The sequence below is a fragment of the Fukomys damarensis genome, unplaced genomic scaffold, assembly GCF_012274545.1.
Source record: "Fukomys damarensis isolate Sample0158 unplaced genomic scaffold, DMR_v1.0_HiC HiC_scaffold_17, whole genome shotgun sequence".
Lineage (NCBI taxonomy): Eukaryota > Metazoa > Chordata > Mammalia > Rodentia > Bathyergidae > Fukomys > Fukomys damarensis.
In genome coordinates, this window is record NW_022900929.1 from 59,627,006 (window position 1) to 59,645,250 (window position 18,245).

At 31.1% G+C, this 18,245-nt stretch overlaps 1 protein-coding gene across 7 annotated transcripts in view; it reads left to right on the forward strand.

Annotated features, from left to right (window-relative positions):
• Positions 1–18,245, forward strand: part of Mipol1 (mirror-image polydactyly 1) — a 301,689-nt gene that overhangs the window by 41,528 nt on the left and 241,916 nt on the right. For all 7 annotated transcript variants that reach the window (XM_010632664.3, XM_010632658.3, XM_010632659.1 and 4 more), the window contains 2 exons: positions 16,191–16,410; positions 17,974–18,106. In XM_010632664.3, the coding sequence (XP_010630966.1) occupies positions 16,265–16,410; positions 17,974–18,106 (279 nt within the window). In that variant the 5' untranslated portion in view covers positions 16,191–16,264. The remainder of the gene's footprint in view (positions 1–16,190; positions 16,411–17,973; positions 18,107–18,245) is intronic.

An 18,245-nucleotide genomic window follows, 5' to 3' on the forward strand; every position in this document is an offset into this window, starting at 1 on the left:
GGCACGGGGGAGGGGGGAGGGGAGGAGGGCGGGAGCAAGTGTGCGTGGGGCAGTGGGGGAGGAGGATGTTAAGGTCTGGTATGGCAACATGTTGAAAATGGGAAATCCTTGGAAATTGGGTCATCATTGTGAATATCTATAGTTGGAGACTTAGGCTGCTATTTATATTATTTCCTTTCAATTGTATGATTAAAACACAGTAGTCTTACAAAAACACTATCCTTCTTTTGGTTCCCTTTCCTCCAGCAGAGCTCTTTCCCCCTTATATCCCATCATGTTGTTTCTTGTTTAGAAGGTTAAAGACTTTTGAGGGACTTCTATAATCATTACATTAAATAAGAAAAAATTTTATATTATTTTTCTGTGTAGAAAGTATGCTTTCTAAGTGCCTTTTTTCTCCTGATTTCTTCATTTGTATTTTGTTTCCCTAGTTATAAAATTTCTTGGTGTTTTTATGCTACCATTAGTAATTTTCTTTCTTCTTTGGGGCCCTGGGATGCATGAGTTCAGAATCCAAATAATTGACTGAATTATGTACAAAGCAATATTATGTAATAACTGAGTAAGGTAATTAAAAGGTTTTCAATGCAAAGGTAATAGTTTTAGTGCATAGTTTATATGACACTTCATTTTGGTTCACTCTCCTTAGGTTCAAGTTTGTGATAAGAATGTATTGGTCTGAAGTTGGGGACTGTTATTTGTAGCTGTTTTGATTTATTCAAGTAAATAAACATTCTTTTTTTGAGGAGCTCAAAAAGCATTCTACTAAATTTATGCATAAAGAAAAAGTAAGTAAATAATGATGTGCATATTATTTATGTTCCCTATTGACAAGTCACCTTGTGAAAGTCATGCTGTTCACATGAGAGACCAAAAGACCTTTAAGGAGCCAGGGGAATTATCTTTAATAAATCTAAAGAGATAGGGGCTGTGGAGGAAGTATTTCTCATACATGTAAAATAACCAAAGAAGCTTCTGCATACTTAAGAAAGCAGGTTTTAGATGTGATGACATAGACATTTATGTTGTTTGCAGGAGGCAGACCACAGCATATGTGACTGAAACATTATTAAGAAAATTTGCATATTTACAGGCATTTTCTTCACCTTGGAAATAAAAACACATTTATTTTGTCACAGGCTCTTAAGCATTATTAAGAGAGTTAAACAGGTAAATGTAGTTTCTTTGGAGTGCTATGATAACTTTTTCCACAGTAAACTCTTACATGGTCATCTTGAAAGCAAAGTTCTTGAGGTTTATCTTAAAGCACAAATTGCTTCAGAGTTCTATCTTATACAAATCTGTTCACAGTCTATGTTAATAGTTATTTAATTTTATTTTACAATTTTTTTAGGATATTGAACTAAATAAAATGTATTACACAGCTGTGTCTTTGCATTCCCTTAAGTTTCTTTATAGAGCATACAAATGGTCATTCTTTTTCCTGGCTTTATTGTAGAAACATTGTTGAAAAATTTTAAGCCGAAAGAGTTGATAAATTATGTAATATAACAGGTACAATTCTTCACATTTTTTTATTGTCTTTGCCATTAAAGTCATCTTGGAAAATGCAAAGCTGAAGTTGGTAGTTGGAAAAGTTGAAGACATCTACAAAGTTTCTTTAAGTAGTTTAAAAACAACTGTGAATGATTTTTTTTAAGTTGATAGAAACAGTATAGGTGTGAATAAGTGTTGCCATATGAGTATTTGTATTATTTTCTGGCCTCTTAAATAAATTGTTTTGCTTTTTAATGAAATCTTTCTACCTTTGTGTCTGCTTTTAGAAAAAAAGAGAAATAATTAAGGGAGTTTATGCTTATGCAGTCACTCTTCAGAAAGAATTCGGGCCTGTGGTTGGTTGTTTAGCCATTTATATTTGGCTTTTCTGTAACTTTGGGTTCTGTGTCTGAGAATTCAAACATTTTCCAAAAATATTTGGAAAAAAATTATGTCTGTACTGAACATGTACAGACTTTTTCTTGCTTATGTTCCCTAAATAATATAGTATAGCAACTATTTACCTAGTGTCAGGTGATCTACAGCTGCTTTAAAGTATTTAGAAGGATTGTGAGTAGGTTATATGCAAATTCTACACCATTTTGTATAAGAGACTTGAGCATCTACAGAGTTTGGTATCGGTGAGCAGTCCTGGTACTAAATCCCCAAGAATAGCAAAGGAATAACTGTATTTACTTAACAGTATGGGACTCATACATTTTTTTATAGGTAACTCTTTGGAATAGCATCTTCACTTGTATTAAATTTGGTTGGTTTTTAATTAGCAAAGACAAGGTCTAATGGTTTTACAGTACACAACAATCCTTTGGAATAATTTATATATTATTTTGGATCAATATGTCTGCCATAAGTGTAGTTTTTTACAGCTATATAGGTAAAGGTAAAAACTAGACACAGTTACATTTAGAAAATTATGAAAGTTACTTAAAATTTGGAACCTTTAGGGGTCAGTGTTCCCTAAGAAAGGTTAAAAAAGGTTACTGTGCCTACCAAAATTAATTATTGTCTGCTCTCTTTTAAATTTTCTTACTAATTGAAAGTAAGAATGGTGAGAATCACACAGGTCCAAGAAACTTTAGACAAAAATATCTTAATGAATTTTTATTTCTAATTTTGTTATTTTTTGGAATCATATTTAATATGTATTTTACACACATGGCATCTTCACTTACATATTATCTAAATTTAGGTATGGATTATATATTTTAGGATAAATTTTCTTTAAGTATAAAGTTAATAGAATTCTCAATTATGATTCTTTTTAACTCATATGAAACAAGGTGAGAAATCACTTTTAGAACTTTTATATCAATAGAATCCTTAACATATTGTAGTTTATTGAAGGTCACTAAGTATTTTTAAAAATCTTACCTTGGTAAGTTTAAGTAAAATGCAACTTTCATTCTCTTTATTTTAGAATTAGACTAGTTATTACTGTATCTTTTGGCCATAATTTTTATGGATTTAAAAATTATTCTAAGTATGATTTTTAAAGTTTTTGTCTTATTAATTTCTTATTGAGTCAGAATACTGTTTATTTTCTCTTGGCGTATTGAACCTGTGCCACTATCTACTTCTTTTATTATTGTTTCATTCCTCTGTCTTTCTGTTTGCAAGGTATATATTCTTTTTACCTTTTGCTTATCTATTACCCTCTAATGGAATTATAACTGAAACTATTGCATAATTTGTAAATATTTTATAAGTAGACAACTAAGTAAATACTCTTGACAGATGTCTATGATACTTTTAGATGGTATTGGTGATTGTGACTAAAACATGATTGTAAAATCTCACATCATTTTTATAACTTTTATATTTAAGGAAGGGAAGAAGGAAATAGTAAATTGAGTAGAGTAAACATCCATTTTTCTAGTTGTTCTCAAATGCAATACTAAACATCATTAAAATATGGCTTTTTTGAGAAGTAAGCTTATATTTATATGTTTGATAGAATATAATACAGATTCAATAATATTCATTTAGGGTAAAATCTAATGTTGTTTGTATTAGAATTCTAATTACAATAACACCCTTCAGACTAGTGACATCACAGAATGTATGCCTTTCCCTTTGGCAAGTACGAATTTAAGATAATAAATTTAAGAGTTTTCTGTATATCCTAAGAGAGTTTTAAAAAATGGAATGTGAATGAAGTCTGATTAAATTTACTATTTAGCTCCAAATGACCTAGTTTAATAGAGTGCTGTTAGCTTCTCAAACATGATCATCTCCAGTATTGGAGGAAGTACTGGTCCTGTCAGTGGACCAGTAAGGCTTGATTTGTTTCCCGAGGAAATACTAAGGCTACTCTTGGAATAATGATTCAGGTTGTACTCTTTTATTAAAAAATTATTTAAATGAGTTGATTAAAATAAACAGTATTCTAGGTTTCTCCTTTTCTTTTTTGTTGCTATGAATGATTCTGCTATTATTCTTGGCTTCAGTAGAAAAATAGAATTAAAAAATATCTGCAAGAGTAACTTCGTTTTCTAGCTGGGTCGAGTATTTGTTATGAACTGTGTTTGATAGTCATCATTTATGATATATTTACAGTAATGAGCTTATGTCACATATTTCTTTTGAAAAATTTGTGGTGGGGTTTTAAAATAGACTATTTTTAGGGCAGTTTTAGGTTAACAGGAAAACTAGAGAAAATTACAGAGTTCCATGTATTTCTTACCCCACATATATACAACCTCCCTCACTAACAGTGTCCTGCACTACTATGATACTTTTGTTGAAACCCATGAACTACCCATATATTTTTAATAAGGGACAAGTTTAAGATATAATAGAAATCAGTTTCTCTGTTTTCTTCTCCTTTCTTTCCTAAATAAGTTCAGCCTATAATTTTTCATGCATAATTCTTAGCTACATTTTTTAATCTTATATTTTATAGAAATTATTTTTAAAAACAGTAAATTTTTCTTTTAATTGGACCTCCATTTCTGTTCTGTTGGTATGATTTTTCTCTTTGTATAACTTGTGGCTCTGTTTTTTGTTGTTGTTTCAAGGAAATACCAACTTTACTTTTTTAATATATTAGCTGTTAAATTTGTTTGTGATATGAAAGTCTGAAAAAAAATTGAAGTAGAAGCCACTTGAATTTGTCAAAATTATTTTTGCTTCATTTTAGATTCTCTTTTCTTTAAGTTTCTGTGTTTCTCATTGAAAATCTTCATTCATTTTTGGTTGTAGTCTTTCATGTTTGGAATATATATTTACAGTACAAATCTTATGACACTACTGAATTGTTAACTTTCTATAAATTAGAGTTTTACTTTAATATCACTGCTGTGGTTTCCTTTCTGTGATTTCTATAAATTTCTAAGTATACATTGGCATTTTGTAGGAGACCTACAAATATATTGAGATATAGACTGAATTTAAGGATACTTATAGAATTGATCCTGGTTGACAGTAGAGAAAATTGACATGACCTCCTTGATTTAAAGGTATTCAGAAGACTTTTAAAAATATATTTTTTTACAAGACAAAATTTCATGTTTATTGCACATTTATTCTCTTCTTTAGCTTATTAATAAATCAAGAAGAGTAGGATGAAAATCTTTTGGAGGAGTTCTCCAAATACCCCAGTTATTTAGTTTCTGTAATCCTAAGACATCATTGCCTTTTTGTGAATTTCAAATATTATTTTTCTCTGTGTTTTGCTAGTTTTCAGGGAATATAAAAAGGCAAACAATAGGTCAGGCTTCAAACTTTTGAATTGGTTAAGTAGATTTTTGAATTGGTTAAATAGGTTATTTTATAGTTTAAATAATCGAGTTAAAAATATTCTGAGGGTAGCTGGGAATGTAGTTCACTGGTATATAGTGTGATTAGTGTACCTGAGGCTTTAGGATCAATTCCCTCCACACCCCCACCCCAGTCTAGTCTGTAGCTTTTGGGTGAAATTGATAATCCTTTGCCAAATAGTAAAATTATACTGATACAGTATAAGATATAAAGCTATCATTTTTAAAAAATCAGACATTGACTTTCATGTTTACTTTTGACTGATTCTACATTTCACATATAAACTTTTAATGCTTAAAAATTAGGATGTTAATGGGTAAAAAATGAAAACCAGTCAGTTCATATTGACAGAATTATATTTGCTGTATAGAAACTACATATGTAAGTTTTTCCTATTTTAATATTTTAGAAATAAATAATGAAATCCTTCATTTTAATGTAATTTTGTTTTCTCTAATAACTTGGTATACTCTAAAATTAACACTTGATTGAAATAACTGATAATGCTCACTGATTTGAGCATTTTTATACAACAGTGTAATCAAGTTAAACACAAAATATTCTTATTTCTTTTTAAATATCCTTTTCTACCCTGGAAAATTAAAAATAGATAAATAGAAACTCTTAGCAGAGTAGGATAGGTAAGATTTATTTAACATTAATTTTTTTGAACCATTACTAAGTATTGAAGGAAAGAAATAGGAGAGACAACAAATATGTAGTTACAACCTCAGTTTCAGATTCTAAGATTTAGAATGTAAAGTAGACTATAAAATATAGAATATTGGCCAGATTAGTATAAGTGTAAAGAAATCATAATGTCGAAGAACTATTTTAAATAGATGGTTTTAAAATCTGTATAAAAAAGAAATGCTGCAAAATATGAAGTCACTGAGGCCTTTTATTCAGTTGCTTTTAAGAACTAAAAGTTTCAAAACAAGTAATGATTGCAGATCAGCAAACCTGATTTTTTCCCTTTCAGAAACCTTCACTGTCTGTATAGAAACTACTATTTATAACCAACCTAGAGTTTAAGAGTAGGGCAAGATTACATTAGAGCAGGTAAGAAGAGCAAAGACAAAATTTTTTTTTTCATTAAAAAGCAGGCCTCAATCTCCTGAGAATTCAGTAGAAACTAACACCAGAGACTTCCTCTGCATTTTTATTAGGACATTTACTTTCTAAGATGTTTTGTATTGGCCCTTTATTACTTATTTTCTTTTTAAAGTATCCCTGCCCCTCCCCCAAGTCATTTAAAATGAACACATTATCAAAAAACAAATTTACTTTTCTGAGGGGTTTTTTCTTTTCCTTTCTTTCTTTTTTTTTGGTCTCAAGTACTTAATGCTTTTTAAAAAAAGTTTAAAATGCCAACTCATAACCAGGGTCTGATGATGCTAGAGGGTAACTGACTAATAAAATAGTAGTTTGGCAGTTGCAGTTGGTTAATGAAGTAGCTCTCATACCTTTTCCTTTTACCCTTTGTTTTTGTAGTTTGGACAAATTGCAAATTTGAGTAAAATACATTATTTGCATAAAGTTATGTAATGATACCATATAAGTATAATAATTTCCTAAAACCTTGTATTTAAAATAACCTGAATTACAATGAGAGATAAACAGAATATTTACCCATCCCTTATGAGCTGCTGCTGATATGTAAATTTATTCTTCTACTTTGCACAAATATACTTTTGAGCTACTGCTTAAACACTTTGAGGTCCTTAGTCAAACAGTTTTAATGATGCCTCCAATATTATGAAAGTGTGACATTTGATGAATGTCTCATATAGTTTTGATATCTGGGCACATGTCAACAAAAAAATTGAGCATTGGTTTGTCATGCAACACCTAGATAATTTATAATTTTACTGTTTATATCCATCTTGACATTTTTTATCTGCCAAAGGCAGGTTTCATTTGGAATCTTAATCTGAGATTTATTTGGTGGATCTGGAAATCATAGCTAGGGTTCCCACAGGAAATGGTCCATCTACCAACAGATTAAATGGCAGTTCTGCAGTTGTTAGGGGAGCTCTGCATTTAACACACATGCATACTCATTCAGTCAGCGCTGTGGAGAAAAATTAAAGTAGTAACCCAGGTTTAGGAACAATGTAGCTAAAAAGTCCCATATTTGCTGAATGACAAAGGGTTATATAGCAGCATTTCATTTTATTATTCGTGCTTGAATTTCTTGTTTGCTTTGTTGAGTCTGCTGACGAATACTAATAAATGCCTGCAACAATCCAGACGAGAGATGCCTGGCAACAAAGCTATGCAGTGGACCTCCCTGATCTTCTCCAGTTCACAACCTGACCTTTTGAAAAATTGGCTGGGCTAAGCTGCAGAATTTGAGTGTAATGGTTATTGTTAACTCCAGCTTTAGGATTTATTAATTTGTGTGATCAAGACTTACCTATACTTCAAAGTTTCAAAAGACCAAACACAATCATCCATCCATTAGAACTAACATTATGTTTCAGTGATTCCCGCTTAGTATCTGACTGGTGATTCTTCTGTTTTGTTTTCCAAATCTAAAAATGTTCTTAGATGAAATAAATGGCCCATATAAGGAAGTCTGGTTTTTCTCTTTACATGTATTATGGGAAAATTTGACTTCCATAAATGATTTATGAAATTGTTAAATTCATAGATAATTGAGGTGTGTTCACACCTTAAAAAATACATGATTATTAAACGTATTTTCCTTGCACTTATAGGAATTTAGATTTAGTTCGTCTTTAGTTACCTTATATAAATTATTTTTTAGGAAAATTTAAGAAAGGCTGAAAATATTAGAAATATATTGTTATTGGCCAAATAGTTCATGTCACTAGGAAAGAAAAATAACAAAATTTACTGGTTTTGTTATTTAATTAAATTTTAGGATAATTTTCACAATCATTTCAGCCTAAATAATATTTTAATATTTTAAATAAGGTGATACAAGTTTGCATTACTTACTTTGTATATGTATTTATAAGTAGATAGCCTAAGCCTTAGGAGATCACATTATTTTAGTGTGTTCATTATGTTATATGATAAAGAATTTTGAAGTTGAAAATCTTAAACATTATGATAGAATTTACCAAATATGCCTGTACTTTAAATTGTTCTCAAGCAGAAATTTATTTTTAATAGAATAAATATTGATATACTCATTATTTCAGACTTAGTAAAACAAACAAAAACTTTACATAAGTCTAGTAATTTCCATAAATAGCCAATGGATAATTTGAAACATTATACCTTAAATCAATGGACTATAATAATCAGATAAAATAACATTAACTCTTATTTGTGGCATTTGTGTTTATCTAAATACACATAGATGAATCTACACACTATGTATAGGAATCTAAAGGATGTAGGTTATTTTCTCTAATGCAAATGTCCAAATGAATAAGCTGTGATGTTGACAGGTCTTATGATTTTTTGACTTTACAAACCTTCTAAAAGCTATTTCAGTACTTTGTATCTACATATAGTCTCTACTCTCTAATGTGTTTTTTGATTCCCCTCAATATATGTAAAATGTACTTTCTTAGAACTACATAAGAATCTTTGTGCTCTCTAATATGGTAGCCACTGGCCACATGTAGCTGTCAAACATTTAAAATGTGGCTAGTACAACCTGAGGTGTGCTATAAATACAATACAGAAAAAGAATGTAAAATTTCTGAAAATTATTTTTGTATATCCTTTGACATAATATTTATGATGTTACTATTGCTAACTAGATCCTCATTTCTTGTTTAATATGCTTACCAGAAAATTTAAAATTATATGAGTTGCTTGCAAAACATATCTTTGGATAGTGGGAATATCTCTAAGACTACTTCCATCCTGCCACCAACTTTTATTTACTTCTTTTCAAGTATTACTCTTTTTGTCTTTCCCCCTCTTTTCTATCTTTTCTGAGAACAAATGTGTTTCTTAATTTCTTATACATCCTTCTCAGCATGTAGCATCATATTAGTGCATAATAATTATTTAATATTGTTTTCATTTTTGAAGCATGTATGCTTTCCATATATCTTTGAGATGATTGTTTAAAACAGTATGTTCTTTCATTGATTCATTTAAGTTTACTGAATTAAAAAATGTAATATATCCTCTGCTTTTTTTGCTCTGTGGGGAAGATGAGTATAATAGGGATCTTATAGACTAGAAAGGAAGACAAACAGAGGAGAAGACATAAGCTGTAGAGACTACATCTATGTAATTATTTTTCTGTAATTTGTCAGCCACGTGTTGGTTATTAACATGGTGGAATTGAAAAATAGGTAAAACAATTTCATTTTTGCTGTATATCAAGACAATCTAAAAGTATATTAGAACTTTTGTGTAAAGCCTGTGCAAAGGATATTAATTACGCAGAGAAATTGAAAAATATAGTTCTCTTTATCTAATGGCTGTTGAAGCCAAGAAACAAAGCCCTGAGAGAGTTAGTGTACTGTCTCCAAGTAACAAGAGAGTTAGTATACAGTCTCCAAGTAATAAGTTTGCATTTTTTTAAGACAAAGGCCCCAAAATTACCTAATTTCCTGTGGCTCCTAAATTAGATTCTCTGAAAGATACGAGCTTAATGATCTACTCGCTGTGATCCTCATTGTAATTATTATCATCTCCCAACATAATGAGTGCTAAAATTATGTTACAGAAATAGGTTAAACTTCCTATTTTCCTGTAATGAGATTTAGTTCACAGAAATATACTTTCTTTGGGATTGAATTTTCTTTTAGGATCTTTCCTTATGTCAGGATTTCTAAATTTCAAAGTAATACTACTTATTTATTGTCTTATAATCTGTACAAACTTTATCAAACTATTACATATTAATTACAACTTTTAACTTTCAGAATTTCCTGTTTGTTTTTCATTGAATTAGCCTTTTATTTCTCATTTCCATGTCACCTGAATAGTTTAATAAAAATCATATAATAATGTATGTGAAAGATTTTTTTTCCAAATAGCTGTTAACATTTCCTGAAAAAAATCAAATGTATAAATAATAGTATGGTTGATTAGAATAGGCATACTGACTTTAGCTGTGTAACTATATGCTGGCCACAGACCATCAAATAACTTTGATCAGGAAACATGTTTTTGATATATGGAAATTAAAGTAATAACCAGAACAATAGATGTCATTCTTGCTTTTATTCTTAATATCTGAGCGAAATTAATTAAATATATAAATTTGAGTTGAAAGCTTGAATGTAATTCTCAGATGATAATATTTATCTCAGAATGGCAGGAGAAATCAAAATAGATAAACTTTCAGCAAAACAAATCCTACAGATATTAGCTAACATTTATTGAGTGTGTATATTATGCTGATACCTTTCCAATAGATTTCTATAATTTAGGCCTTGTAACAGCCTTTTGAGGTGCATGCTTTATGTTGTACTATGTACTGATCAGCAAATTGAGGAGAGTTTAATTTGCTAAAGGTTGTAAAGCTATATCATGGAGTCAGAATTCAAACCCTGCAATTTGCAATTTGACTTCAGAACCCATACACTGACTGTGGTTCTATTTGGAAAGTAAATACATCAATGTTGTAGCTAGACTTCTTAGATAATCAGTGTCACTAACTCACACTCACAGTAGGTAGGAATACTGTAATATAATAGAAATTTTTAATGTTCTTTTATATTTTAAAAGTATATATAGTATGCATCTATGAAAGAAAAACAAACCCTCTACTTCACAGAAAAGGAGATAGTTAGAAATATTTACTAAAAGAAATAGAGGGCCGGGGATTTAGCTCAGTGGTTCAGTGGCCTGCCTTGCAAGCGCAAGAACCCAAGTTCAATCCCTGGTACCAAAAACAATAAAAGTAAAAATTAAAAAATAAAGGATATATAGTATTTCTTTTACACATATACAGATAGGTCCATAATTAGACAGACATACATTTATGTTACTTAAAGAATTGGCAGGCATTATTAGAGTTCACTAGTTAATACTGTTATTGTTTTGAAACAAGTGTATATTTTTAAAGACTCCTTAAAAAAAAAACTCCTTAACCATTCAGAAAGACATCTTTTAAGATATGGAACTGCTATAGTAATTCCATCATTACACCATTTACAATACAATGTAAGAGCATTTACATGTGGTAATAGTTTTGGAAAAAAAAGCAATAAACAACATTTGTTACCTTTTTAGGTTTACAAAATCAGACGGTAAGGTATATGTAATAACTTCCCTCTCCCTGCCCTATACCTTCCAAGATGTATAATTTAAGGCAGTGTTGACCAATTGTGTTAAAGTCAGAAAGCACAGTAACAAACTGGCAACATTGTGGTTCATTTAGATATAAATGTGCCTAAGTAGCACCTTTAAGAGGAAAGAGATTCATGTATTTGAATGTAGTACCCCCACGTCACTTCTGTTCTCTTCTTTTCCTGTCCCTAGGCTCTCAGGTAGCTGGGATGTTGCTATTCTGAGTAACTCCAGAGTATCCCTAGAGACAATTCTAGCTCAACCACTCTGAAGAAACAGCTCTGTAAACACTATTGACCCCCCCCAGGGGACCATCAAATCCGTTTACACAGATACCAGTTGTCACAAACTATTTACAAAGCCAGACAGAACAGAATTTCCCAGCGTCTAAGAATCTCTTATTTGATTCAAGCCACCTCCTCACTTCTGTAGAATACTCATGAAATAATAGTTGGTTTGGCTAGAAGTCATTATTTCTTAGGTATTATGAATTTAACTCATTATATTATACATTCATGTGTAATTATCTGGAAAACTGAACTCAAAGGGAATCCTAAAGCTATTACTTTTCTAGGATAGGAAGAGTTATCACTGTTAATTTTCTAGACTAAGGGAATTGAGGATTGAATACTAGCTCCAGACTGTTTGCAATACTGACATTTCTAGGAGTAAAACAAAATAGCCAGACTGTTTTATGAAAACAATATGAAAGTTATTAGAGTGATAGATGCAAGGTTTTAAAAGCATATAATGCAGTTATGCTACACACATGCATTACTATTAAGATTTCAAAAAATCTTCACCAAATCCACCCGACTTGCCTATATGCATGAACTGTTTCTAGAAATAGTTCCAGGTGGCATTTAGAGACACTGTAGCTATTGGAACATCATTTTCAATAATTTCATGATAAGTTTGCATGGCAGTGATGGTATTAGATAGTGATAGCAAGAGTTGGGAAATGTATTTCTTGGATATAGCCAAATTCTTCGAGCCATATAATAGTGTACCCCAGAACAGCAAGTAAAGGGATAGATAGTAGTCTTCAATTTTTTACTTTTGTTCAAATCTGAGAAAAGGATCTCAGACTTCATAGATTTATGAGTCATGAAGAAGAGATTAATTTATTCTCTAATGCCATATGGAGAAATGAATTTAAATAATATTAATTCTGTCATAATGATAGAAGAGTTAACAGTGACATTGATTAGACACTGAAGTGGATTACTAGAAAGAGTTTTCATTTCAGACAGAGTGATAAAGAGGAGAGAGGGAGAAAAAGCAATCAATAGAATGGTTTCAAATAAAATAGTTTTTAAATTTTCATCTAAGGGTTTGAATCGAGTGAACATTGTTTTTCTTTGATATTTATCTTTTAAATCAACTAGTATGCAAAATAGTCTTATAACTTTGCTTTTTGTGATGTTACATTGGCTTATCTGTTTATATTTCCAAATGCATTTCTTTCAAAATTGATGGGTAGTACAAATAAGCTCACCTAAAACTTTTAGTAGCTTCATCCTGTGGTCAGTTCATAAAGAGCTTTATCTTGAGCTGGAGAGTTTAAAGGACAATAATTAAAGACTGAAATTAGAGTTAATAAGTGCTACCATCTTTTCATAGTTGGGGAAAGAATTAATCTGGAAATTAGGCTTTAAATGCGGGAAAGAAAAATTGTCAAAATATCAGATCTTAAAATTTGTCCTAAAAAATCAAAATGCATTATGCCTACAACTTATTCTCAAATATTTCAGAAAAATATGTGTATGTATAAATAGAAATAAATAATAAAGGAAGTGTGATTAAAATGTTAGTATTTGAGGGAATCTGAGTGATGGGTATATAAGAATTCTTATTGCTGTTTTCAGAACTTTAAAAGAGATAATTTCAGAAATAAAAAGGAAAAAAGAAGACTGTTAATCTACCATCAGCTTTTATCACCTTTTTCATTTATTTCTATCTTTCTTTAGTTTAATTTCTGTTGTCACTGAGAACTTGTATATTTTTCCTTTCAATCTCCTGCCATTTTTCCTGAATGACTTCAGTGCTTCAAACGTAATACTTGATTTCCCCTCTCCAAGTTCATCATTGATCTGTTACATTAACCAGTTTTCAAATGAACTACACTGTAGACTTCTGTCTTTTCCTGTTGTTACTCACTTTAGGAATTTTTGCTCTATTTTGTTATTACAATAAGAGATACATCTTATATTTTCTGAATCTGTTCTTTTCCTCTGTACTTCTTCCTGTTCTCATATTAGTTTGTTAGATTTTCTTTACTCAGCCTAACTCTAGCCCTTTTGCAATTAACTTTTTTTTTTCTTTTTGCATATTTTTATTTGTCCTTTTTGGAGCAGATTCCTTGTAAAGTCGTCTTAAACTTTTCGGTTGAGTCTGAGTATGTTTGACATATTATATGCTCTGTAGTTTTAACAAAGTCTTGTTACATTGGATTCAAATCATTACATCAGTAGGCCATCCTCTTTGTACTATAGAATCCTTGCTGGAAGTGTCTGTTTCGTACTTTCATTTGTTTTTCCCAGTGCTCTGTCACAGGGCATATAACACTCTAGGGTTTCCCTGAATGATCAGTAAATTGTTAAATAAGTACATTAATTAGAAAGACCAAACTTTCCATACAAGTGATTGATTTTGACATAGGATAATTCAGTGTGGCAGAGAGGAAGAGCATTGAAAGCTTCCAAGGATTTAGCAGTAATTTTCTGAAGTCATGTTTGCCGAAATAGTTTCTTAAAACAGGACAAAGGACAGAGAGGCAGGACATTTTTATAAAATCAAACTTGCCCACTTTAAATTCTCAGTAGAAGAGTATGAATGATCTGATTTGCAGACAAATTTATGAAGAACAGTTCAAATTCAGATTGAAAAAATTTTTACTACTAGGCAGAATTTGAAATATCCAGAAATGGAGCCAAATCACCAAATATGGGTTAAAATAGTAAACATTTAGAATATTACTACCGTTTAAAGCATTTTTGAATTAAAACCTGGAAAAGTGTCAGAAATTGGTAAGTTTATTTTAATAATATTTGAAGGGGCTATAATTACTGAGGGATAGACAAAGAGTCCTCTTACTGGGAAATGTACACATCTCCCTTAAGAATTTAGAGTAGACAGCCCAGTTGCAGGTGAAGTTATGGTGACTTATTAGGATTTCAGGGACTCACAAAATTTGAAATTAGGATAGGTTAAACCTGAAGACAGAGAGCTATAAAACTAGTAATCATATAGCAAGTGTGGAAATCAGGAATGGGTAAATACCAGAAGGTTAGGAATGGAACAGTGAAAGGAGAAAGACAATGACCTAGAACTAGAAATGCAGATGTAAAAGCATGGAACAAACTGTAGATACTGTTACATGTGATTGCAAATGGTTCAAGGTTCAGGACTGAAGTAGATGGTATGGGACCTGGGGGCTTACATAGCTGGCAGTGTTCCTGGATTATCCTGTTTCCTTTTCAAGAATCTGTGTACCTCATGAACTAGAGAATAGTAGAGACCTTAAGCGGTTTTTATACGTTATGAGGGAAATTTTTGTTATTTTGACATTTAAGTAACTATAATCTTTTTCATTTAAATTACGTATTAAGATAAATATTGGTGTTATAAAGGATTTTGTTAATGGTATGAACCATTTTCTGAACGTCCGCTTATAAAACTCCCTCATTCAGATTTTGAGGGTTCTATTCTACCAGCCAATCCTTAAAAAGTAGGATGGTGAATGAACATCTAAATCAAAACAAGTTATGATTTTGAAATATCAAAAACTAGCTTCAGATATAAAATTTCTCTTCCTATAAATGTAAAAGTTTAAACAGAATGTGTTGTTGAAGTATCATGGCTAACCCTGGTATGTAGCTGTGCTAGCACATTCTATTTCATTTCCTCAAAGTGAAATCAAGAGTAATTTCTCCAAACAAAGGATTTCTGATCTAGCTTCCAGTTACCAGTAAGAATCATGTCTGTACTTGAACCTTGTAACTGGCTGTGCCTAAAACAGGGACAAAGAATTTATTCAGAATAAATACTTTGTGGAAGATACTTCATTTATAAATGCTCTTATATCCTTTTATTCTAAAATAACTTTCTTCTGCATGAAAAATATTTTAAGTTTGGCAGGTTGGAGAAAGAATCACTGGGCACTGTGGCACACAACTGTAATCCCAGCACTTGGGAGGCTGAGGCAGGAGGATCACCATGAGTTTGTATTCAGCCTGGGCTACATAGTGAGTTGAAGGCCAGCCTGTACTGTACAGCGAGACCCTGTCTCAATGCCCCCCCAAAGCAGATGATATTCATTTGCTTTTAAACTTAGAACATTATTATATGCTAGGAACATTTTGGGAACTAAAAAATATGGAACAGATCCCACTCCCAGAAGTTCTGACTCATTTATTGTATGACGTGATGTGGGCTTTGGGATTTAAAAGACTACTTGGGTTATTGCAATGTATCGCCAAGGTTGTGAGCCACTACCCTAAATGTCTTTTGACCATAGAAATGGAAACTGACTTGATTACAGTAAAAGCAAGGCTAGTAAATTTGTGTTTCCAGTTACAAGAGTAATTATTCCCACAAAATACTCATATGATTAGATTATTTTAAATATATAGCTGTAGCATTTTATATATCATGTGTTGTTTGTTTAAATATAGGTATAGCCCACATTCATATTGAGCAAGACACTACAGGGAGAAATAAAAGTACACAGCTAGATGAACATCTAGCTATGGAATCTGAGGGAAGCTTGCATCAGAAATCCAGTGACTTAGGTAATGAAGTCACAGATGAAGACACTGAACTGCCGGAGCAGATATCAAGGAGTCTTCTGGTCATTGGTCCTAATCCAGATGATGAGATGACTGAAAAGTGCAAGTGAGTAGTGCTATCAGCTTTAGTTCTAGAAAGTAAAAACTGGAAGAACTTTTTCTGCCTTTTTCTTTTTCTCCCTTTAGTAGTGAGCTAAATTTGGTATGTCATTAATTTATGCAAATGTGGGAAATCTGCCAGTGTTTTCTCTTGGCTCCATGATATTGATATGATGTGTCCAGAGAGCTAAGTGGAAAAATTCAGGGTGAGTTTGAAGGAAGGCAATAAGATTTTATTCCTTATTCAGTGTTATTTTCTGTGACCTTGTATTATGGATTTGGAAATAATTGTATGATTGATTTAAATAGAATAGTATTCTTCAGAGCCAAAAACTGGCAACAGCTGTAGGACAAATTAAGCCCAAAGGTACTTTTAGGTTTTGGTTAGCACCATTTTCATCTAAATGAATTTGAAAGCTATACAAAGAGCCTTGCACTCTACCATTTGCTTTCTGTATTGTTTCACATTCTTCAGCTTTTACCCATCCATCATGTGTTTCTCATGAAGGGATATGAATTTGTGATACCTGTGACTTTTACCTGTGATGTTAAGATACTTTGATGATTAGTGATATGCTATAAAGATAGTTAGAATTTAAAAACTCAATTATGTTTTCAGTCTGGACAGAATTATATTTTGTAGATTACTATTTCAGCATAGTTTTTCAGATAAGTTGCCATTTCTAGTTGCTTGCAAATTATTCAGAATATTCATAAATATTATCACATGACAAAGTAAGTACTATACCGATACATTCCTCTTCATTAGCATCAGTTAGATTCTTCCTGAAGTATATTTTGGGGTATGTTGTGGGTGGCTGAAACAAGCATGAATGAAGAAAGGGTAAATGTTTTTATGACCACAAATCATAGTTTGGTCTAAAGCCAGACCATGAAATCTCTAGCATAATTGCAACAGAAGATAAATGGTAAGTAGTGCTGCTTTGACCACCCCAGGCCTCACTGCTAAATTTCTCTTTGAGACCAGATTTACCTAGGCTTAAAATTTTATTACAATGCCTTCATAACACATCTCTTTTTCCCCTTCCCTTTCTTTATACTACTTGTTTACAGATTAATTCTATTCCCAATTAGCATACCAGATGTTTAAAAAAGACATTATACTTGCCCTTAAATATTTGAGGAATACATTTTTCAATTTTTGAATAATGAAAATATGATACTTTCAATCAAATTTTACAAATTATTTTATTACTGTTCCCAATTTCAGAAAAAGAACTAGAACTAGAATCCTAGGTAGAAATACAAATTGAAATAAGTTTTAGAGCTTGTGAAAGCTTTAACTGAGTACTGTATACTGAACTATAGGATCTCTTACTAAATGCTTTCCAAAAATTTAATTGTCACAGTTCATAGATTGGCATCTCTCTGTGAAATTGACATATTTACTTTTTTATCCATAGTATTTTCTTAATATAAAAAGATTTAAAATTGGGTACTTTATATGCTTATTTTGAAAGTGATTTAATATTTTCATTTGAAGTATAAAATGTATACATCTTGTATAAAATCATATATATGTATTATTTACCAGTTTTTTTTATTACAGCATTATGGAATATAGAAAGAATGATCTACATTATGAATATATAATTCCTTATCAAGTTACTTCAGATGTAAATAAAGAGACAGTAGCATTTCTTCTAAAAGAATTGGATATACTCAGAACAAGCAATAAAAAGGTATAATGTAGGAAATGTGACCATTGTGCAATGTTCTTTCAGCATTTGACCTAAATTTTCCTTGTTGCCCATCAATATTCAGCTTTTATTGTATACTTTATGCTGTTGCCATTCTTTTTCCTTTTTTTTTTTTTTTTTT